The sequence below is a fragment of the Carassius gibelio genome, chromosome A23, assembly GCF_023724105.1.
Source record: "Carassius gibelio isolate Cgi1373 ecotype wild population from Czech Republic chromosome A23, carGib1.2-hapl.c, whole genome shotgun sequence".
Classification (NCBI taxonomy): domain Eukaryota; kingdom Metazoa; phylum Chordata; class Actinopteri; order Cypriniformes; family Cyprinidae; genus Carassius; species Carassius gibelio.
In genome coordinates, this window is record NC_068393.1 from 20,761,781 (window position 1) to 20,785,643 (window position 23,863).

Here is a 23,863-nt window from a genome sequence, read left to right on the forward strand (position 1 = left end):
GATTCATTTGGAGCCAGAGTCTGCGAAGTAGAGATTAATTTGGAGCAAGAGTCTGTGAAGTAGAGATTCGTTTGGAGTCAGAGTCTGCGAAGTAGAGATTAGTTTGGAGCTAGAGTCTGTGAAGTGGAGATTAGTTTGGAGCAAGAGTCTGTGAAGTAGAGATTAGTTTGGAGCCAGAGTCTGCGAAGTAGAGATTAATTTCGAGCCAGAGTCTGCGAAATAGAGATTCGTTTGGGGCCAGATTCTGCAAAGTAGAGATTCATGTTGGGCCAGAGTCTGCCAAATAGAGATTCATTTGGATGGAGCCAGAGTCTGCGAAGTAGAGATTAATTTGGGGCCAGAGTCTGCGCAGTAGAGATTCGTTTGGAGTCAGAGTCTGCGAAATAGAGATTCATTTGGATGGAGCCAGAGTCTGCAAAGTAGAGTTTCATGTGGGGCCATAGTCTGCAAAGTAGAGATTCGTTTGGGGCCAGAGTCTGCCAAATAGAGATTCATTTGGATGGAGCCAGAGTCTGCGAAGTAAAGATTAATTTGGGGCCAGAGTCTGCGCAGTAGAGATTCGTTTGGAGTCAGAGTCTGCGAAGTAGAGATTCATTTGGATGGAGCCAGAGTCTGCGAAGTAGAGATTCATTTGGGGCCAGAGTCTGTGAAGTAGAGATTTGTTTGGAGTCAGAGTCTGCGAAGTAGAGATTCATTTGGATGGAGCCAGAGTCTGCGAAGTAGAGATTCGTTTGGAGTCAGAGTCTGCGAAGTAGAGATTCATTTGGATGGAGCCAGAGTCTGCGAAGTAAAGATTAATTTGGGGCCAAAGTCTGCGCAGTATAGATTCGTTTGGAGTCAGAGTCTGTGAAGTAGAGATTCATTTGGATGGAGCCAGAGTCTGCGAAGTAGAGATTCGTTTGGAGTCAGAGTCTGCGAAGTAGAGATTCATTTGGATGGAGCCAGAGTCTGCGAAGTAAAGATTCATTTGGGGCCAAAGTCTGCGAAGTAGAGATTCGTTTGGATGGAGCCAGAGTCTGCAAAGTAGAGATTCATTTGGGGCCAGAGTCTGTGAAGTAGAGATTTGTTTGGAGTCAGAGTCTGCGAAGTAGAGATTCATTTGGATGGAGCCAGAGTCTGCGCAGTAGAGATTCGTTTGGAGTTAGAGTCTGCGAAGTAGAGATTCATTTGGATGGAGCCAGAGTCTGCGAAGTAAAGATTATTTTGGGGCCAAAGTCTGCGCAGTAGAGATTCGTTTGGAGTCAGAGTCTGTGAAGTAGAGATTCATTTGGGGCCAGAGTCTGTGAAGTAGAGATTCATTTGGAGCCAGAGTCTGCGAAGTAGAGATTAATTTGGAGCAAGAGTCTGTGAAGTAGAGATTCGTTTGGAGTCAGAGTCTGCGAAGTAGAGATTAGTTTGGAGCCAGAGTCTGTGAAGTAGAGATTAGTTTGGAGCAAGAGTCTGTGAAGTAGAGATTAGTTTGGAGCCAGAGTCTGCGAAGTAGAGATTCATTTGGATGGAGCCAGAGTCTGCGCAGTAGAGATTCGTTTGGAGTTAGAGTCTGCGAAGTAGAGATTCATTTGGATGGAGCCAGAGTCTGCGAAGTAAAGATTAATTTGGGGCCAAAGTCTGCGCAGTAGAGATTCGTTTGGAGTCAGAGTCTGCGAAGTAGAGATTCATTTGGGGCCAGAGTCTGTGAAGTAGAGATTCATTTGGAGCCAGAGTCTGTGAAGTAGAGATTCATTTGGAGCCAGAGTCTGCGAAGTAGAGATTAATTTGGAGCAAGAGTGTGTGAAGTAGAGATTCGTTTGGAGTCAGAGTCTGCGAAGTAAAGATTAGTTTGGAACCAGAGTCTGTGAAGTAGAGATTAGTTTGGAGCAAGAGTCTGTGAAGTAGAGATTAGTTTGGAGCCAGAGTCTGCGCAGTAGAGATTCGTTTGGAGTCAGAGTATGCGAAGAAGAGATTAATTTGGATGGAGCCAGAGTCTGTGAAGTAGAGATTAATTTCGAGCCAGAGTCTGCGAAATAGAGATTTGTTTGGGGCCAGATTCTGCAAAGTAGAGATTCATGTTGGGCCAGAGTCTGCAAAGTAGAGATTCATGTGGGGCCAGAGTCTGCAAAGTAGAGATTCGTTTGGGGCCAGAGTCTGCCAAATAGAGATTCATTTGGATGGAGCCAGATTCTGCGAAGTAGAGATTAATTTGGGGCCAGTCTGCGCAGTAGAGATTCGTTTGGAGTCAGAGTCTGCGAAGTAGAGATTCATTTGGATGGAACCAGAGTCTGCAAAGTAGAGATTCATGTGGGGCCAGAGTCTGCAAAGTAGAGATTCGTTTGGGGCCAGAGTCTGCCAAATAGAGATTCATTTGGATGGAGCCAGAGTCTGCGAAGTAGAGATTAATTTGGAGCCAGAGTCTGCCCAGTAGAGATTCGTTTGGAGTCAGAGTCTGCGAAGTAGAGATTCATTTGGATGGAGCCAGAGTCTGCAAAGTAGAGATTCATTTGGGGCCAGAGTCTGTGAAGTAGAGATTCGTTTGGAGTCAGAGTCTGCGAAGTAGAGATTCATTTGGATGGAGCCAGAGTCTGCGAAGTAGAGATTCGTTTGGAGTCAGAGTCTGCGAAGTAGAGATTCATTTGGATGGAGCCAGAGTCTGCGAAGTAAAGATTAATTTGGGGCCAAAGTCTGCGCAGTAGAGATTCGTTTGGAGTCAGAGTCTGCGAAGTAGAGATTCATTTGGATGTAGCCAGAGTCTGCAAAGTAGAGATTCATTTGGGGCCAGAGTCTGTGAAGTAGAGATTCATTTGGAGTCAGAGTCTGCGAAGTAGAGATTCATTTGGATGGAGCCAGAGTCTGCGCAGTAGAGATTCGTTTGGAGTCAGAGTCTGCGAAGTAGAGATTCATTTGGATGGAGCCAGAGTCTGCAAAGTAAAGATTAATTTGGGGCCAAAGTCTGCGCAGTAGAGATTGGTTTGGAGTCAGAGTCTGCGAAGTAGAGATTCATTTGGATGGAGCCAGAGTCTGCGAAGTAGAGATTCGTTTGGAGTCAGAGTCTGCGAAGTAGAGATTCATTTGGATGGAGCCTGAGTCTGCGAAGTAGAGATTTATTTGGGGCCAGAATCTGTGAAGTAGAGATACGTTTGGAGCCAGAGTCTGCGAAGTAAAGATTTATTTGGGGCCAGAGTCTGCGAAGTAGAGATTAATGTGGGGCCAGAGTCTGCGAAGTAGAGATTCATTTGGGGCCAGAGTCTGCAAAGTAGAGATTCATGTGGGGCCAGAGTCTGCGAAGTAGAGATTCATTTGGAGCCAGAGTCTGCAAAGTAGAGATTCACGTGGGGCCAGAGTCTGCGAAGTAGAGATTCATTTGAGGCCAGAGTCTGCAAAGTAGAGATTCGTTTGGGGCCAGAGTCTACGAAGTAGAGATTCATTTGGATGGAGCCAGAGTCTGTGAAGTAGAGATTCATTTGGGGCCAGAGTCGGCAAAGTAGAGATTCGTTTGGGGCCAGAGTCTGTGAAGTAGAGATTTGTTTGGGGCCAGAGTCTGCGAAGTAGAGATTCATTTGGGGCCAGAGTCTGCACAGTAGAGATTAATTTGGAGTCAGAGTCTGTGAAGTAGAGATTCGTTTGGAGCCAGAGTCTTTACAGTAGAGATTAGTTTGGAGTCAGAGTCTGTGAAGTAGAGATTCATTTGGAGCCAGAGTCTGCGAAGTAGAGATTTGTTTGGAGCCAGAGTTTGCACATTAGTGTCATGAGATAAAGCTGAGGTATCAAACTCCCCCAGACCCGATAAACCATAACGACACACCCCGTTTATATAGCATCAAATTATTAGCTAAAATTGTATTGAAAGTGTAATTTGTTTTATATATTTTGACTCAAGTCTCTTTCGCTTGTATGAAAATTGTGCGGTTTATGACCTGTACTGCAGCCAGCCACCAGGGGGTGATCAAAAAGACCGCAGCTTCACTTTTCAGGACGAGTGAGTCACACCCGGTGTGGTGGAGATAATGATTTCCAATTCGGGCTCACGTTCGAAGAGCACAAACAAGTGTTCTTTCAGGAGTGTTGATGAGGCTTGTGTGGCACTTTCCCACATTTAACACAGACTGGTCACCAGCCGCCTCGCACTGTGACACAGCTTTCCAGCAATTGCACAATATGCAACACATTTCAGCATTTGATCTGAGTCCCTGCTTGTACTGACCTGACTGTGGTCTGGGTGCATTTCACAAACGTTGTCTTGGTGACGTTCCCTGCATTTCGGGGAATAATGGTTTAAAAAAGCTTATTCAGCAGGGATTTTCAAATTCATGGGCAAGAATAGAACCAAAGCTTTGATGGGAAAGACTTTTACGTGAGCATGTGATTCAGACATGAAACATGAAACAGACCAGACTTTTGGATGTCGCTAATGCCACAAAATCAACATTGATTATAATCAGAAATGTTTCCTGAACAGAAAATCATCATATTAGAATGATTTCTGAGAGATCATGTGAAACTTATGAGTGGAGTTGCTGAAAATTCAGCTTTGCATCACAGGAAAAAAATAGACTGCACAATATATTCAAAGAGAAAATAGTTATTTTTCATATCCTTAAAAGTGTTTAAAATCTTGATTAATCAAAATCTCCTCTCTAACTCCTGAAAATTGTGTAAAGCCAGCCAATCATATTAGAGCTTGCCAGATCATGAACCTCTTAAGCGGTTTTGTGTGTTTCAGTGTTGATTTCGTTAATGAAGACGACAATGAAAAATATTTGTTAAGCATTATTTCGTTGATTAGTTAAAACTAATATCTGATGACGAAATAATGACAATTTATGCCGCGACTTCATTAACTAGACAAGACGGGACTATAATGTTATTTGAGGAATATCGGACATTTAAAAAATACATTCTATAGGCTATTGTCCTTTCAAAATATGCATCCCTGTCATTGGATTGCAATCAGATAAGGGATGTTTGCATATCTAGTCTCAGTATGGCAGCTGCAGTGGATGGATATGCTACAAAAACGTGAACTAATGATCTGAAACAATGGCCTCAGCACCTGAAGGGGTAGGGATAAGGTGACATCAAGATTTTCCCAGGAGTCACAATTCGTTGTCGATTAACAGAAGGTGGGATAGGTGGAATCGTGCTGATAGAAGTGCTCTCTCTCGCTCACGCTACACTACTTTAATTGTCATATGTGACCCTGGAGCACAAAACCAGTCTTAAGTCACTGTGGTATATTTTTAGCAATAGCCAAAAAAACATTGTATGGGTCAAAATTATAGATTTTTCTTTTATGCCAAAAATGTTGTAAATTTTGTCTATTTAGTAAATATCATGTAACATGAAGATATTTTGTAAATTTCCGTAAATATCTGAAAACGCAATTTTTTATTGGTAATATGCATTGCAACTTCAAAGGCAATAGCCGTGTTTCCATCCAAAATGCGAATGTAACTTATGCGCAAAATTCAGTTTCCATCCAAGTCAATGAGAACAAAATCGTCACTTCTAGATAAACTGGCACTATACATCAATAAAAAAAAGTAGGAGAAGCTAATGATTATAATAATTTGCCTGTATAGACGGTTTCAACGGCATCAACATAAACAAACGTTACTGCGCATGCGCGCTTTGTGGACCTAACTTAACTTCTGGTAGGCTCTAAATAGAATCAATAACAACAGCCAAGTCCCTCTAGAGTAGATATTTTTTGATAACAAACAAAATATGTTTGCTGCGTGGATCAGACGGACTTAATGAAAATGCTAATTCATTATTTGCCAGCAGGAGATGTTTTAAAGCATAGACATAAAGCGCGGGAAATAGAGGTTTCCCCAGTAACAGCTGTAAACGAAGCAGAGCTGGTACGCTCACAAGCTGCTTTATCAGGCATATAACATGCAAGTCTTCTTTCAGAAATACAGCGATATAAAAACACCTGTGCCTCGTTTTGATATTTAAACATAAATGTAAGGAATTATTATTATTAAACGTGCAGTACGTTACGTAACGTTACGTTACTCATGTTTATTTAACGAAGCCTTTTTGAAAATCGATAAGTTTTAAAATTGTGGCGAGTCTCCAAAAATAAATACATGTATGGGAAACACATCCCGCAGCACAACCACCTGAGCCCAACTTCAGTCTACTCATCACCTTGGCTTTAACTGCGTTTGTAGATGGCACCGCAGCCAGACCGATATACACAACACAGACCGGAAGTTAACTTAGGTCCAGGCGCGTGCGCCCGATGAAACAGTCTATAATAAATTACTTGCACCTCAGAACGAGCAGACGAAACACAATGATTTGTGTTTGAATGGTTGTTGCTTTCAGAGGTGGATGCTGCTGTTTAAGGCAGTCGTTTAACAGTTCTGGGAGGCAATTATACTGAACTACTTTGATGACAGACTTTGCTCTGGTATTTCTAAATGACCATAACAACATTTTAGATGCTGTGGAATGAGATCCGTCTGCTGGTTAGTCAGGATTTATCGCCCCATAGCATAAAGTCACATGACTTTTTTGATGCGCTTGGAGGAATTTATTCACAAAATGCATTTCTATCTCTCATTATTTGCATTAAACCTTTTTCACACAAGTCAAATACCACCTCAAGCGAGTGTAAAAACTTTTTTGTGCATTAAGGCAGTTTTATAAAAAATTTTGCGTTTCCATTACTCGATTCTGATGCGATTTACTTAAAAATACAAAAAAAAAAAAAACAGTGTATCGGAAACCCAGCTAATTTTCTCAGTATTTAGATTTTTTCGCACCCTCAGATTCCAGATTTTCAAATAGTTGTATCCCCGCCAAATATTGTCAGATGTATTAATCTCAATTTCGATTGACACTTAAGACTGGTTTTGTAGTCCAGGGTCACATATACAGCACGAAATCAGTTCTCAGCGCTCAAATACACACACAGCAGTCCAAATGTCGATCGTGTAGAGTATCTCATGTAAATACAGTCAGTTATGGATTAAGTGAACGTGAACAGGTGTGTGAAAACTGAACGTGTGTCAGTATTACATGCATGCCTTCTGTCTTAAAGGGACAGCATTCCAAGTTAAATACCTATCTGTCATTAATGTTAACCAACAAAAGATGTTAAATGGCTACATGTTAAATAAACCACTGTTTCTGAAGAAATGAGTTCAATTTGTATCCTTAAAGTTGCTCCTTTTTCACTACTGTTTCACTTCTATTCTCATGATTTATTCAAGTTTTTCCAAATTCAACCCTTGATTAAAATTTCTCATAAGATTCATTGATTCGGTCTAAACAGAGTAGAATTAATGATTATTTTAGTTTGAAGACTACATACAAAATACATTTTGGTAACTGCATTTTGGCTAAAAATAATGACTAAAAGTAATGAGTAAGGTTGACAAAAATGCAATGACTTTTCCTCGACTAAAACTATGAAAGATTCAAATGACTAAAATGTGACTTAGACTATTAAGCATTTTCATCTCAAGATAAAGACTAAGACTAAATCAAAAATGCCTGCCAAAAATAACACTTGTGTGTGTGGTCAGTGTACAGACATTTGCAGATGTTCGACAGCATCCCAGTGGAGCCGCACACTAACAGCATTTTCATCTGTGTCCCTGACAGATGTGTATTTCATCACCACCCTGTCGTTTGTGTGGAAGGTGACAGCCATTACTCTGGTCAGCTGTCTGCCGCTCTACATCCTCAAATACCTGCGCCGGCGCTTCTCTCCTCCCAGCTACTCCAAACTGACCTCCTGAGCCCTTCACTGCCTCACTGACCGCTAGCTCAGAACTGCTGGAACTTCAGCTTTGATTCACCCTGATGCTGAAATAACCCGTCTGATTTTTCATTTGTTTAGGTCAGTTCGGTTGTTGAAGTCCAGACAACGCGAGCGCTGTTTGCTCTGAATCATGTAATTTCTCTAGCATTTAACTTCCAGTGAATCACTCTCCCTGAGGAAGACTAAACACACTCCTTAGCTTTGGGAATCGTCCATGAGACAACAGGGAAGTTTTTCCATGAGATTTAATAATCTGTTGCTATTATGCGTCTCAATTTCAAGTTCAGTTTTGTCCTGCGTTTGTATTCTCATGTGAAAAGGAAAAAAAGGTAACACTTTATTTTAAGGTGACCTTGTTACACGTTACATGTACTTACTATTATAATAATTAATTATGCATAATTACATGCAAGTAACCCTAAGACAAACCCAAATCCTAATCCTAACCATATAGTAAGTACATGTAGTTTATTAATATTGCTCAGTACTTGTATGTATAATTAAACTGTAACAAGGACACCTCAAAATAAAGTGCAACTGGAAAAACATGCACAAAATGAGAAAGGGGAGTTTAATTTGTTGTTTTTGGTACCTTTATTTCTTTCCAAGACTACTGAATATGCTGATTCACAAACAGAACGTATCTGTTGATGTACAACCAAAAATAATAATAAACACTAAAATTGGTAACACTTTATAATAAGGCCCCATTAGTTAATGATACATTACAGATAATAACCGACAGTTATCATTAAGTAGTATTATTTGTCATCATTAAGGATTGTCTATTTTTTAGACGCAATACTTATTGTTAAGTAATTGTTAATGTTACATTTTACGTATATATATATGTGTGTGTGTGTGTGTGTGTGTGTGTGTATAGATTAGTAATATGCATTGCTAAGAATTTCATTTGGACAACTTTAAAGGCGTTTTTCTCAATATTTAGATTTTTTTGCACCGTCAGATTCCAGTTTTTCTAATATTTCGGCCAAATAATGACTGATCCTAACAAACCATACATCAATGGAAAGCTTATTTATTTAGCTTTCAGATTTTGAAAAAATTACATATAAGATGGTTTCGTGGGCCAGGGTCACAGATGTGTGTTATGTATGCATATAGTATATAAAATAACATTTACTAATACTTATATTTTACATGTTTATTATAATTATTATATTTTGTAATACTTTAATATATATATATATATATATATATATATATATATATATATATATATATATATATATATATGTTTATGTGTGTGGGTGTGGGTGTGTGTGTATATTATTATTTTTATTTACATATTTATTTTTTGTTTTTTACTGTTCGTTGTTTGTTTGTGTCAGCTCAGGTACATTAAATGATATGCGATACATCATTTAATTTTAATAATATATCAGTTAAATATAATAAGTATTAGTAAATGTTGAAACTAACATTAACTAAGATAAACAAATGCGGAATAAATATTTTTAATTTTTTCTTCATGTTAACTTTTGAACTTAACTCATGTTAACAAATGGAAGCTTGTTATAAAGTGTCACTGGATTATTATTATTATTATTATATGTGTTATTGATGGAAAGATCTTCAGCTTGTTCTCGTTCTAGCTGGAGTGTGTGATTGGACACTGAATTTACTAAGTTAACTGGAAGCAACCTCTGGTGTTTGAATAGCACGGATGATACGGTGCCATAAAAAGCGATGCTATTTTCACATCCACCGTCTGTGTGCTTGTCCACTCATGTGGTGACCTCTGACGCTCGACACGCTCCCCCATCTGACCACTCTGAGCCGGACGTACACCTACACTTACAGCACACTGCTCTCAATCACTGGTTTACAGAGCCAAACCCCATGATGCATCAGTCGGCTCTGAACCTTGTAATCTTCTCCTCGAGGTGTCCTTAAAAGCCGACGTTTGTCTCTGTAAATGATCCCAAATGTGACGTGCACTTAGCATTGATCACTATGTTGGTGTCTGTGTTTTTTGTAACTGTGCCATACCGTCTGTTTCACCTTCAGACACTTTCTTCTGTGGAACTGACCGACTCTCGTCGTATCCGACTTCTCTTGCATGGATCAGAGTTTGTGCTGATTGTGATGTGGACTAGACTTAGTTAGAGCGAATGCCATCATCTCCACCTGACTACTTTTTTTTCCCTTTTTTTATGTTTATATGACAGTATTTTATGTTTGGTAATGTAATCTGCTGAATTGTAAATAACAAAAAAATGCCTTTTATTTAATAATTTTCTTATTTGTGTTGGAATGTGCACTCTAATAAATGAGGGACGGATGTGTCTCAGGATCCAAATAAAAATCTTTTCTTAACCAATGCTCTGATTGTTTCTTAAAACAGTACAGTTTCTGCCCTTATTTCATGCAATATTATATTTCTCACACACACAGATATATATATATATATATATATATATATATATATATATATATATATATATATATATATATATATATATATATATATCATCATCATCATCATCATTCAGAACAGGTTTGGGGTCAATAAGATTTTTAATGTTTTTTAAATAAGTCTCTTATGCTCACCAAGGGTGCATTTATTTGATTAAATATTCAGTAAAAACAGTAAAATTGTGAATAGTATTACAATTTCAAACAATAGTTTTTTATTTGAATATATTTTAAAATATTATTTATTGCTGTGATTTGTGTGTGTATATATATACATATAAGTGTGTGTGTTAATTTAATATTTTTTTTTTTTTTAAGATGCTATCTGGATTGGGGTAAATATAACATACTTTTACTAAGTACTGTTTTTTAATAATAGAATGTTAAATAGTGCAACATTATAAAATCTTTCAAACATTATTTATACACAATGTACTTAACAAAATATATACTGTAAAAGTAAAGAGTAGTATGCTATTGTTTAATACATTTGTATCATGTTTCACCAGAAGGGGGAGTCTCAAAAATTACATTCATCACTGCAGAGCTGTTAAAAATTAGAAATGCATCACAGTAATCAAACTATTATAATTTTTTTTCTCAAAGAAAAATGAAGACAAACCTCCAATGAAAGTTTCAACCTTCTCTGTGCTTTTGGCCCAAATTGAAATCGTAATTTTAGTGCTTTTCATGTTCCTCCCTGATTCTCCATCCATGAAATGAGCTCTTTGGGTGAAGCGTCTCATTAAGCGTCTCTCATGTGGTACATTGTGTGGTGTGCACACGAGACACACAGCTCAGCCAGATTGTCTCTATCCCACACGGGTCGCCAGATCAGACCCAGAGGAAGAGCTGCTATGAGACTGATTAGCATGTTAGCAAAGATTTTTATATATATATATATATATATATAGAGAGAGAGAGAGAGAGAGAGAGAGAGAGAGAAATTATTATTATTTTTTAATAGAAATTTGTCTTAATTTTTCATACTACTGCAAAATATATCTATTGCTGTAGTATTCAAAATTAAACATTTATTTATGCATTGTGGTGTTTTATTAATTATTAAAGTAATGCATTTATTATTTTAATCAGCATATATTTGTGGCAAATGCTATGATGTGTCAATTTAAATAATATTTTTTGTTTGTTTGTTTTCTAATTACATTAATAAAAAAATGTGTTATTCTCTATTAGGCATAGCTTTGAATTGTTATTATATTTAGTTGTATTATGTATTAAAGAAAGGAAATGTTTGTTAATAGAGGTTGCAGTATTTTACAGTATAAGACACAGATCCAGACTTGCCCTGCTGTATTCCATTGTGTGCATCAACAGAGGATTTAGATGATGATCAATCTCTTCAGGACAGCAGCAGAGCTATTTATACACACACTACAGGCTTTTAAAAGCTTCACTTCTGCTGGCTTAAGAGTTTTCACTTATGACTGCCATCATAACCACACCTCTAGCAACAATAATAATAATAATAATAATAACACACTCATTGTGCTGAACACTGTGTTCATTATCACACTTCTTTCGGTAGCTACTTACCAAACAAATAAATAACAATAACTATTATGTAAAGTAGAATGAACACACTTGTACATGGTTACTATATACAGTATATATATGTGTGTGTGTGTGTGTGTGTGTGTGTGTATAGAGAGAGAGAGAGCAAATAAATGCTGTTTTTTCTTTCTTTCTATTCATCAAAGAATCATCTGAAAAACACCAAAATATTAAGCAGTAAACTGTTTTTCAACATTGATAATATTCAGAAATGTTTATTTTTAGCAAATGAGCATATTATAATGATTTCTGAAGGATCATGTGACACTGAAGACTGGAGGAATGATGCTGTAAATACAGCTCTGATCAGAGGAATACATTTTTCAATATATTAAAATAGAAAGCAGTTATTTTAAATGGCATTTCACAATATTACTGGTTTTACTGTATTTTTTATATTTCAATAAAATGCAGCCTTTGTTGGCACTGTAAAATTTTTATAAACTTTTTTAAATATTTATATATTTATTTCGTTTTTTATTATTGATGTTAAACAATTTTGTTGCATTTATATTAATTTATATTAACATTAACAAATATTTTATATAAATAAAAATGTTTTGTAAACACTATGAAATATATACAATCATTTTAGTGTTTGAAAAATTTGTTTATACAGTATATATATATATGTGTGTGTGTGTGTGTGTGTGTGTATATAATTTATATTAAACGTTTATTTTATTTTATTTTATTAAAATAAAATGTTTTCTTGTGGTGAGATATTGCAATTGAAATATATGATGTTGTTGTTTGGTCTCAGTGTTGAAGGGGTCATTGCTCATGTTTGACAGTTATCAGTGTGTCATTAATTTCACTCAGCACACCTCTCAGTTACCATGGAGACAAATCCCAACCTGACTGCTCCACTGTTGTTTGTTAATCCGGAACAAGAGATGGAAACCACTTTAAGTTTAGCCGCTCCAACTGGAAACTCCAGAAAATCTATACTGATTCCCCTGGTGTGAAAGGGTGATTCTCCATGTTTCAATGCTCAAAAAAACAAAACAAATAATAATAATAATTATACAGCTTTTCACACTCGGCCTAACCCCAGGTTAACTCTGGATAGGAAAACATTTTGTACTTGCAATTTAGGAGCAGAGTCAGTACCTCTTTTTACCCCGAGCTTCTTCTTTCTCCTTTTTTTTCTTTTTTCTAAATGATATACATGCATACACACATAATTAATCCTAAACATGCAATTAGCCTACCAGCGAAGATTTTTATTATTTAAGTTTAGCAAATACTCTCTTGATTAATGAACAATTAACCAGTGCACTTACTAACAAAATAACTAACAAAATAAATAAATGGTCAACTGAATTTGAAATAATATAAAAGCTTTGCAGAAATACTCTTGTCCTCCTTATTTTTCAATGTGGATGTAAACTGTTTTCTGAGAAAAGTGCGAGTTTTCCGGCTCTTTAGCCACTGTACGCCAAATAACAAAGTGCTGAAAACGGTAAAACCGTTTGCACTGCAAACCAGTGCGTTCATAAATAAAATAATAGCTGTTTTGTGCAGCTAAAAAGCTGGAAACGGATGAGACCGGAAGCCAGACACATTAAATGTACAAATGACCACGCCTGCTCTTACGGGGAAAAATAAGGTGGATAGTGAAGAATTCATCAGTGCACTTAATTCCAATAAATAAAACTGAATTTGGAATAGCATACAATTATATTGCAGAAATAGTAAGGAAAGTATGCTATTCGCAGTGACCCCGTGTGAGGTAACAGGGCAAAATGGAAAAATGACAGGTTACAGAGAAAGTTTTGGAAGCGATCAAGCACATGGCTTGAATATTTTCCCTTTTCCGAAACATGCCGAAAGTTCTCCATGGGACATGATATAAAGTGCCATTTCCATATGAAAGCTTTGGCTTAGATACAAATGCTGCTATTGGAAAAGTCGAATGTGCTGCTGTAACCCAGTGAAGGAAACTGTGCTGCAAACCTGGAAAAAGTGTCTCTTTAGCAGAAGATGGAACTGCAAATCCTGTCGTCTGGAAGGATGCGTTGGGACGTATTCATTTACACATTCGCATTTTGTGTTGCATAAGCGTGCTGTAACAGTAAAGGAATGTACATCTGCTAGACGTCGCTGTCTCGCAAACTTGTTCCAAGCTGCATTAGTCTTCCTTTACACCTCCAAAAGTCAATTTAAAGTATCTGATGCTCACAGTTTCCTATGCACATCTGATGCAACTGATGAAACAAATCTCTAGTGGATTGTTTACGCAACAAGTGGAAGCTTACGCAAGATCTATAGATGTAAAAATAATGGAATTCAATTAAGAAGTGATGCACACTGAATTGATAATGAAGGCCTGTGTCTAGACGTTTTCTAGAGGTCAGTGTAGGATACAGTCAGTGAGAGCAGCTCTTCATTCATTCGAATGTTTAAACAAGTCAGTGTATCATATCACAGAATTTTCCGGGATAAACTTTACAACAGAGTTAAGCCAAACAGGCTCACTCGACAGCCCCAGTGCAGTTTATTTTGGCACCCTTCGCAATCCCAGAATGCAGCGGCTTTTTCATCTGGGCACTGAGAGAAGCTGTTAATGTGCTACGTTAGATTCTCTTGAAACATTTACTGCTTAGGTTTACCGAGTTGCACTTATTTGATGTAACCTGGTACTTTTTAGCATTTTGACTTTCATTAAGTCGTAAAACTTGTGATTTAAGAGTGAAACGGAGTTGCCGAGCACATGGATATGGTTGAGGGAACTAGATCTTGCATTATCTGATGATAAACCCGACAAGCGTATATTGATATATAAACCTTATTTCATGCATTTAAAAATGAAAACATTGAAAAACATGGGCTTTGCAGAAACATTTCACTGCTGTCCAAGTTATGCATGGCAAATAAACTTTGAAACCATTGGATGAATTTCAAGAGTAGCCCAATATTTGGGATTAGAAGGGAAAAACTTCATAAATAAACCTTGCCACAGTTTCCATGGTACATTTTCAGGGTATAAACTGTCATATTTAACCATAATCCTTGTCCTCTCTGCTTTATATATATACAGTATACGCTCTCTATTTATTATTTAAAAATAATAAGATGTTTTTCTGATCCATTTATAACCAACTACTCCCAAATGTACTATTTTGTGAATTTGTGTAAAAACAATGAATGAATTTTGTAATTTAAAAATTTCACTTCTTTTGATGTCTTTTGTTGTTGTTGTTGTTGTTTGCTCTATCTAAAGTTAAAATACCTTTTGATATCTTGTTAGGCTAATGCAATGCCATTCAAACATTTGAAGTGTCCATACACTTTCTATATGTGAATCCATTGATGCTCTGAATGTATAGTATATTAAATCTGTAGCCTAGGTTACTTAATGAGCCCTGTCCGCTCACAACCCCGCTGTGTAGCTCGTCTCTTTCATGCATATGTTTAAACATCGCTCCTGTTTTCATTTTTCTCCCCCTCCTCTTCCCCTCAACGCTAATTTTTTCAAGCCCACAATGAAGTTCTTGTGCGCCACTGTCTGAGAGAAGCCACAGAAATGCCTTGGCGCAGGGGCTGGAGACGTCATGGATTCCTGAGTGCGCGCTCTGCAGGAAAGCCCTGAGTCTCCGAGATGGAACCGCTCCAGGTTTCCATGGCAGAGCGCACAAACAGGAGGAAACACTGAGGGAATCCCGTTATTTTACAGCATTGGCCCATTATAAACACCCAGAGCTGGGGAAGGAAGCCGCTCTTGATACTCAAGTCAATCCTCAGAGCAGGCAAAGGAGTTCATACCACACAGAGCTCACAGCACTCTTTTTTAATCTTATAACGGAGTATTTGCTTTTTCATTCTCAGCCTTCTCCATCCAGATTTTTTTTCTGCTATGAACTTTACAGAAAGGCTATTTCTGGACTGTTGAATTCATTTTTTATTTTTTTGTATATTTTCCAAATGTTTAGAGAGTCTTGGAGACTGGTGCACTTCCACAGCATGAGGTCGATGGATCAAGGTATGGATGGCGCGTGCTGAAGTGTTGTGAATTACTGGTAATCAATAATTTGATTTTTAAAGTTTTCTTATAGCAAAACTGTTAATGCTACATGAAATGTACTTAATTAGTAATGTAATAGACAATGAAATATATTGTGTATATTAAAGTATGTACAGTAAAGGGCAGTTGCATCATGTGGAAATTCTCAATGGCATCAATACATGCAATATTGTGGTTTTCTGTTCGATTTAGAATTTTGATTCATTCAGACTATTCTCATGCATTTAACAGATTGTTTAGTTTTCAGAACTTGTGCATATTTTTTATGAAGTTGCTTCTGTTTCTCAGACACATGGAAATTGTGTCTGATTTGTATTAGTGCATGTGTGGAGGATATTCTGTTTATTTAGAGAGAGGAGATGCAGTAGTTCAGGTGCACTTGTGTTGAAATAGCATGTCTGAAGTTTCATTGTGATGTACAAAACATGAAATGTCAGCACAGCTTTTACAGTTGCAATGATTTCATAATTGTTTAATAATAATACTAATAATAATAATAAATGGCCAGCTGAATTTGGATTGGCAAACCCGAATACTACTATATGCAGATGTGGCAGAAATAGTAAGGATTTTATATAGTTCATCATGACTCAACACCAGTACTGAATATCATTAGTTACATAAAATTCAGACTACTTGGCTATTCATAGATGATGCTGCAATGGAAAGTTCAGGTAATGTTTAATAACCCTAGATACTGCCACCATGTAAATAATCACATTGTGTCATTTCAGTCTATAAAAAGTCTGGATTTGTCTGGAATAACTGGGGGTCTAATATTAAGGGTTATTTTTCACCTTTGTTCCGACAAATTCTCAGATCGGAGTTGGATCGGGACGTCTGAGGTGGGGTGATTTAATATTTTAAGGAATCTTGTAAAATGGTACAATAGCAGTGACCACAAGATAAATGACAATTAAAAATTTATAGATAGATAGATGAACAGACAGACAGACAGAAATAGATAGACAGACAGACAAACAGAGATAGACAGACAGAAATAGACAGACAGACAGACAAACAGAGATAGACAGACAGACAGAAATTGAAAAGACAGACAGAGACAGACAGACAGATAGAGACAGACAGACAAACAGAGATAGACAGACAGACAGACAGAAATAGACAGACAGACAGACAAACGGAGATAGACAGACAGAAATAGACAGACAGATACAGACAGACAGACAGACAGAAATAGACAGACAGATAGAGACAGACAGACAGACAGACAGAGCAATAGACAGACAGAGACAGACATACAGAAATAGACAGACAGACAGAGAGACAGACAGACAGAGCAATAGACAGACAGACAGAGATACAGACAGACAGACAGAGCAATAGACAGACAGACAGAAATAGACAGACAGATAGATAGAGACAGACAGACAGACAGACAGACAGAGCAATAGACAGACAGAGATAGACAGAGCAATAGACAGACAGACAGAAATAGACAGACAGATAAATACAGACGGAGAGACAGACAGAGAGAGCAATAGACAGACAGACAGAGAGACAGACAGACAGACAGACAGAGCAATAGAAAAACAGACAGACAGACAGAGCAATAAACAGACAGAAAGAGAGACAGACAGATAGACAGACAGACAGACAGAAAGAGCAATAGACAGACAGAGATAGACAGAGCAATAGACAGATAGACAGAGACAGACAAAACAATAAACAGACAGACAGAGAGACAGAAAGAGACAGACAGAGAGACAGATACAGAGCAATAGACAGACAGAGAGACAGACAGAGACAGATAGACAGACAGACAGACAGAACAATAGACAGAGATAGACAGAGCAATAGACAGACAGAGATAGACAGATAGAACAATAGACAGACAGTGATAGACAGATCAATAGACAGACAGAGATAGACAGATAGACAGACAGACAGAACAATAGACAGAGATAGACAGAACAATAGACAGACAGAGATAGACAGATCAATAGACAGACAGAGATAGACAGATAGACAGACAAACAGAGCAATAGGCATCTCGTTTGTCTGATCGTCGTGTCGTATTGTGTAGAGATGAACACTCGGGGGCAGCAGTTCTTCCGAAATGAGGTCAGGATTCACACCCGCCCTGATGCTGAACTCAGATCGTCACAGTTATGACTAGTATCTGTCGACAGGAGGCGCGTGTCATCCATTTGATCACATCCGTCTGATTGACAGAAGGTTTTATGTTACCTGCAGTAAGACAAACACTCAGTCAAACTTACTCAAAGTGCCACTCTTTTTACATTGCGCTCGAGCGACACGACGCAGGAGACGCGTCCAGTCCGTTCTGTTGCGCCCATTCCCGACCGTTTCCCCTGGTGATAGGCAAATCGACGTGTTCTGATTTTGTCGCTGATAGTGTAAATGGGGGTGTGAGTGAAGTTTAAGGCGGAAGTCGAACTTGCACTCGCGCGCATCTGTCGCTCGACTTTATTGATACGTTTGGCCGCTCGGACCCCCGCGTGAAAACCAGCCGGCTTTGTCTCGACGCGTTTATGAAGTTGCTGTGGTGTGAATAAACCCGACTGAGACAGATGAGCTCTTTTTACAGCGATAAGGCTGCGCTAGGACTGGCTGAGGAGCTCAGTCAGGTGCACTGTCAGGATGAGCTGGAGTTTGACTATCTTTTTGAGTATGGACCCACGACGGACCTTCAAGGTTTGTTTCTCTAAACTTCTGCATAAAACGTGTGCTGAAGAATAGAATTACCAGCATAATAATGTATAGCTGTTTAAACTATTGCAAAAAAGTAGCCTATGTAAGAATAAAATACAGTATGTATGCATGAATATAACCTTTTGGCTTTATGATTTAATTTAAGGTATATTAAATATAATACCTCTGTAAAAAAATGTATGGAGATAAAAACGCTGGGAGGAAATATTGTAATATGTTAATGATATAGATAGTAGAATGCAATGTGATATATATATATTTGCACAGTATTCTAGTAGTGTTAAGCAATCATTTCATTATGTTTATTTATTTATTTGTTCACTTAAATACATTTTTTATAAAAGTATAAAAATTTTGAAATAAGTGATATTTTAATTGCCACTTTTTACTAAAAACTTGCATCATTTTTTTTTATTAATTTTATTTATTTATTTAACATCATGTCAGACATTTTAGACAAGAATCGCATTTTTAACAAATGGTTATAATGTGATCATTTCTACAATTTTGATGTTGTACATGATGGTAATGACGTTTGAACTTGAACTGTCACAACATCACACGTTATATCAAAACAGGACATGTGACAGAATGCAAATTTTCTGTATTCACAGAATGACCTACTGCACATTTCAAAATGTGCAAAATACTACAGAGCACATTATGTAGAATACTGTATCCCATAATGCAATGCGACTTTTATTTCCAGTGTGTTTGAAATGAACCAGAACTAATCTCAACCAGGTTGAGACAGTTGATTGGACTACCAAACCTGTAAAAAAGTTTGTGTTAACTAATACACAAAATCTTTATAAAAATGGAAAACAACCATAGAGTCAGGTTCCGGAAGTAAAAATTGTGAATCGTAACTTAAAGAGAGACCTACTATGAGCTACAAGGTTGTTAATCAACGTTACATGCTTCTAGTGAAGTCCTCATCACACATTTTAAATTATTTTTATAATAATCATGTTTAACAGTGGAATGAAAAAATACTACATAAACTACAGAGAACTCCACCAATCACAGAGTTGCAACAAGTAAATTGTGCCAAAATGAACTCTTCAGTGTTTGGTCAATCCCAGAATGCACTGCGAATGACGTATATGTGATATTTTGCAATTAATGTTGGAATGAAGATCTTGTAATCATGATTATGTCATTCACAGGGTTTCTTGGCATTGTAGTTCTTTCAAATGAACACACTCTTGTGCCTTTGACTTTTTGCTTGATTTTCAAAGATTTTTTTGCTTCAAATCAAAGTTTGTAACATGATGCTTCACTGCATAGCTGGTGTGGTTCATGGCTTTTAACTCTTAAATTAATGCACTTTAAAAATCTATGGGTAAAAATGCACAGCTGCTTTAAAGTTGAACTGAGTTCACTTGAATTTCGCAATATTCACACTGTTGTTGAGTTAAAGTGAAGCAACACTGAACTAAATTTAGCTAAATGACATGCAATGCTGGCAGATTACTTACTAAATGTAGTCTGTTATTGGTTATAAATGACATGATGAAAGCTGTAGTCAGTAATGTAATCTAGATTACTAAATTTAGGTAAAGTATTCTGACTACTTTTGGATTACTTTTAGATTACTTTTGACCAAAGAGTATTGTTTATAGATTTTGAATTGGATTATTGTTATTAAAAAAAGAAAGAAACATAAAACATATTCCATTCTTTGTTATCAAAGTCATTAAATGTATTGAACATTACAGTACTCCAGGGTTTCCCAAATTGGGATATTGTTATTTTATTTTATACATTTACAGTGTTTATTAACTCGAGCAAATATTTGTCTCATGCATGGTTTGAATAGTATAATTGATTGAGAGGTGCTTTTCTCCCCAAATTCAGTATTGAATATGTTCAAAGCTAAACTAAATTACACAGTAGAATCTCTTTTCTAAAACGATCTAAACATTTGGAGAATCAATAAATTATGAATAATTCACTGTCATTGTGTGAATAATCTGTACACATGTTATCCATATAAATGTATCTGTAAACTGGTTAGCAATATTTAGAAGAAATAATGATTTCTAATCACAGGTACTTTTTTTTTTTCAAATCTGATTACGTAAACCAGATTACACGAAATCAGTTAATACCCAACAAATGGACTTTGCAAGATTTATGGTTATTGAATTAAATCAAACGAACAGTGAAATTAAACTGAATAATGACAGTATTGTCTTTTTAGAGCTGCTTTACAGTGGAAATTGTATTTGGATCAAAAAAAGAAATTTGCAGCATTCACATTGTTACTGAATTTAACTGAACCAACACCGAACTAAATTAAGATGATTATAATGACACTATTGTCTTTTTAGAGTTGCTTTTCAGCTTAAATTGTTTAACTTTTTGTACTGCTGTTTGTTTATTACTTTGAAGCTGCTTTTAATCTATCTGTATTGTATTGAATGCTATAAATTAATGTGATTTGATTTTAAATAATAGGCAGCATCTTACCCATTTTGTGTCCATTGTTTGTTTGTTACAGATGAGCAAAGCATCTCCTCGCACAAAAACTTCATCTCTCATCCGAGCCTCTCCTATCCTGTGGAGGAGGCTCAACCGTACGGCATCAAGTCGTGTACGGCTTCCTTCGCCGAACTCAACGAAGGATTCTCCGGCTATGAGCAACTGGAGCCTAAGAGCTTCCTGGAGAACGCCAGACCCAACAGCCAAGCCCTGAGCCCCCGAATCGAGATCACGCCCTCCCGTGAGCACTATAGTCATGGTCGAGACTCGCTCCAGAACCCTCTCTTGAACACCAGCCCCAGTCCCGGTCTCACCGTGCCTGGTCAAGACCCTTTGGCTTACCGGGAGCCGCAGTGCTTGAGTCCCGCCAGCAGCAACTCATCCACCTCCTGGCACTCAGAGAGCTACTCTCCTTGGGCTTCCCCTTGCGTTTCGCCCAGCAACAGCCAAGCAGCTGGAGAACTTTGCCCGCGACTCCAGGGCATCCACACGGGTTCCCCTCGAACCAGTCCGGGCACTTCTCCGCGAACCAGCCTGGTGGAGGACGGCTGCGTGGGGCCACGTTCCCCTTCACCCCGGCCCGGCTCGCGTTCCACCTCTCCTCTATGCAAACGGACCTACGACATGTACAGAAACCTGGTGCCAGTGGTCCGTTCACGCAGCCCATCGCCCCACGGTGGCCATGAAGAGCATCACGCTCCCCAATATGGCTCCAATAACATCTCAGGGGTCATGAATGGGTTCGGCGTCGCCCAAGCTAGTTCCATTCCTACCAAAATCGTGAAGACCAACCAGCAGAGCTACACGCTTTACCCAGACAACCACACTGAGAGTTACCTGGTGTCATGTGACCAGGATGTGAAGACCAAACCTGGCCCTGAACCGTTCTTCGTTCTCCCTCAAATGTGGCCTAAACAGCTGGTGCCTGGAATATGCAGGTAAATATTTCCTCAAGTCTCCTCATTTTCTTTTGATGCAAGGTTTGCTTGAAAAGTCATGGGAATTAAAGGAAGATAATTTGTTGCCATCACAGTTTGGTAAATTATGTCTTTATTAATAATTAAAGATAAAAATGTACACTTAAATTTACACTTATTTACATTTTTGATGGTACATGTAAATACCTATATAGAAATTAGAATTATCGGTCACCGATATTTGACCGATATATATATATATATATATATAAAATATTTTTTTCATTAAAAAAAATATATTATTTTAAATGTACAAATATGTTGGTTTATTATCTGTTGGCAAACCTGTCAGTTGGCTAAGCAGACCTGGTTAATGACCTATACCGATAATCTTAAATATTAAACAAAAAATTTAATAGATATACATTTAATATAATATTATTTTCACATAAAAATAAACATAAACCTCTAAAAGAAACACTAACATTATGGTTGTAATATTTTTTTTTTTTTTTTTTTTTTGTGAAAAAAGTCTCTTATTCCCCTGAAGACTGCATTTATTAGATTAAAAAATACAGTAAAACAATAATATTATGATTTTTTTTTTTTAAAAATTAAATAACTGAATATATTTTAAAACGTAATTTATTCCTGTGATGTAAAGCTGTATTTTCAGCATCATTCCTCCAGTCTTCAGTGTCACATGATCCTTCAGAAATCAATCTAATGTGCTGATTTGCTGTTTTTATTAAAAAAAATGCTGAAAACAGATGTGCTGCTTAATATTTTTGGTGGAAACGGTGATTATTTTCCAGATACTTTGATGAAAGCAGTTTAAAAGAACAGCATTTGTTTGAAACTTTTGTAACATTATATATATATATCTTTACTGTTCCTTTTGATCAGTTAAATGCATCCTTGCCGAATGAAAGTATTATTTAAAAACAAATAATTCTTACTGACCCCAAATTCTAAATATGTTTCTAGTTGGACCTGTAATCAGTGGGACAGTCGTATTACTTGCATAAGATAACATGTTCTGCAAAGCCCTCCACGACTCACACACCTGCTGCACTTTTCATTTTATGAATCGGATATGTTAAGCAAATAAGCATGAGTATCATCTTTCATCTCTCCCAGCATCCCCGTGGCTTCCTTGCCCTCGCTGGAGTGGCCTCTGCCCAGCCGCACCGATCAGTACGAGCTCCACATCGAGGTGCAGCCCAAACCACACCACAGGGCTCACTATGAGACCGAGGGCAGCCGCGGGGCAGTCAAAGCCCCTACCGGAGGTCACCCGGTGGTCCAGGTGGGTGTTCATTCTGTCTCGTCTCACTAGACATCCGTGTGAAGGTATTTCCTAGTCATTATGCAACGTGAGGTGATTTCGCCCCAGGTCAGTGTTATGAAAATGGCCTTCTGCTCGTCTGTGTGATTTCTGTGCTTTTATCAATCTTTACACAAATGAATGCACTCATTTATTAGTAGTGTGAGCTAAGACGAGCATCACTATTGTTAATGCTCATGCTTATGGTCAGGGACTTTTTCCCCTAAAATCCCTAACCCTAATTAATTCAACATAAGCTCGTAACTCCGATACCCAGATACAGAAATGAAAAACCTCAAATAATGCAGATTGTTAAGCCAAGACTTTGGGTTTGAATAGTAACTACCTAGCAATCACCCAAACCCCCCATTACCTACTAAGCATCACCTTATGAACCTCCCAGTACACCCTAGCAACATGGCATATTTTAATTAATTTTATTTGTTATTATTTCAATATATTCTATTATTTTACAATTGTTTTACTTTTGTATAACTACTAATTATTTATTATATATTTTTTATTTTATTACTGGCATTTTGTAAAAATATGTATTATTTTTATTACTACTTAATCTTTTTTTATTAAGTATATTTTCTTTAAATACATTTGTATTACTTTTTACATTATCCTTTGTGGGT

General features: G+C 37.3%; 2 protein-coding genes across 2 annotated transcripts in view; both read left to right on the top strand.

Annotated features, from left to right (window-relative positions):
• The window catches only part of LOC127944932 (probable phospholipid-transporting ATPase IIA), a 56,647-nt gene extending 47,673 nt beyond the window's left edge, over positions 1–8,974 (top strand). Inside the window, exon 28 of the mRNA XM_052541359.1 lies at positions 7,594–8,974. Coding sequence (XP_052397319.1) covers positions 7,594–7,730 — 137 coding nt within the window. The 3' untranslated portion in view covers positions 7,731–8,974. The remainder of the gene's footprint in view (positions 1–7,593) is intronic.
• An 8,988-nt stretch (positions 8,975–17,962) lies between these two features.
• LOC127944935 (nuclear factor of activated T-cells, cytoplasmic 2-like) overlaps positions 17,963–23,863 on the top strand; it is a 33,682-nt gene continuing 27,781 nt past the window's right edge. The window contains exons 1-3 of the mRNA XM_052541363.1: positions 17,963–18,473; positions 20,998–21,916; positions 23,036–23,204. Of these exons, the coding sequence (XP_052397323.1) occupies positions 18,350–18,473; positions 20,998–21,916; positions 23,036–23,204 (1,212 nt within the window). The 5' untranslated portion in view covers positions 17,963–18,349. The remainder of the gene's footprint in view (positions 18,474–20,997; positions 21,917–23,035; positions 23,205–23,863) is intronic.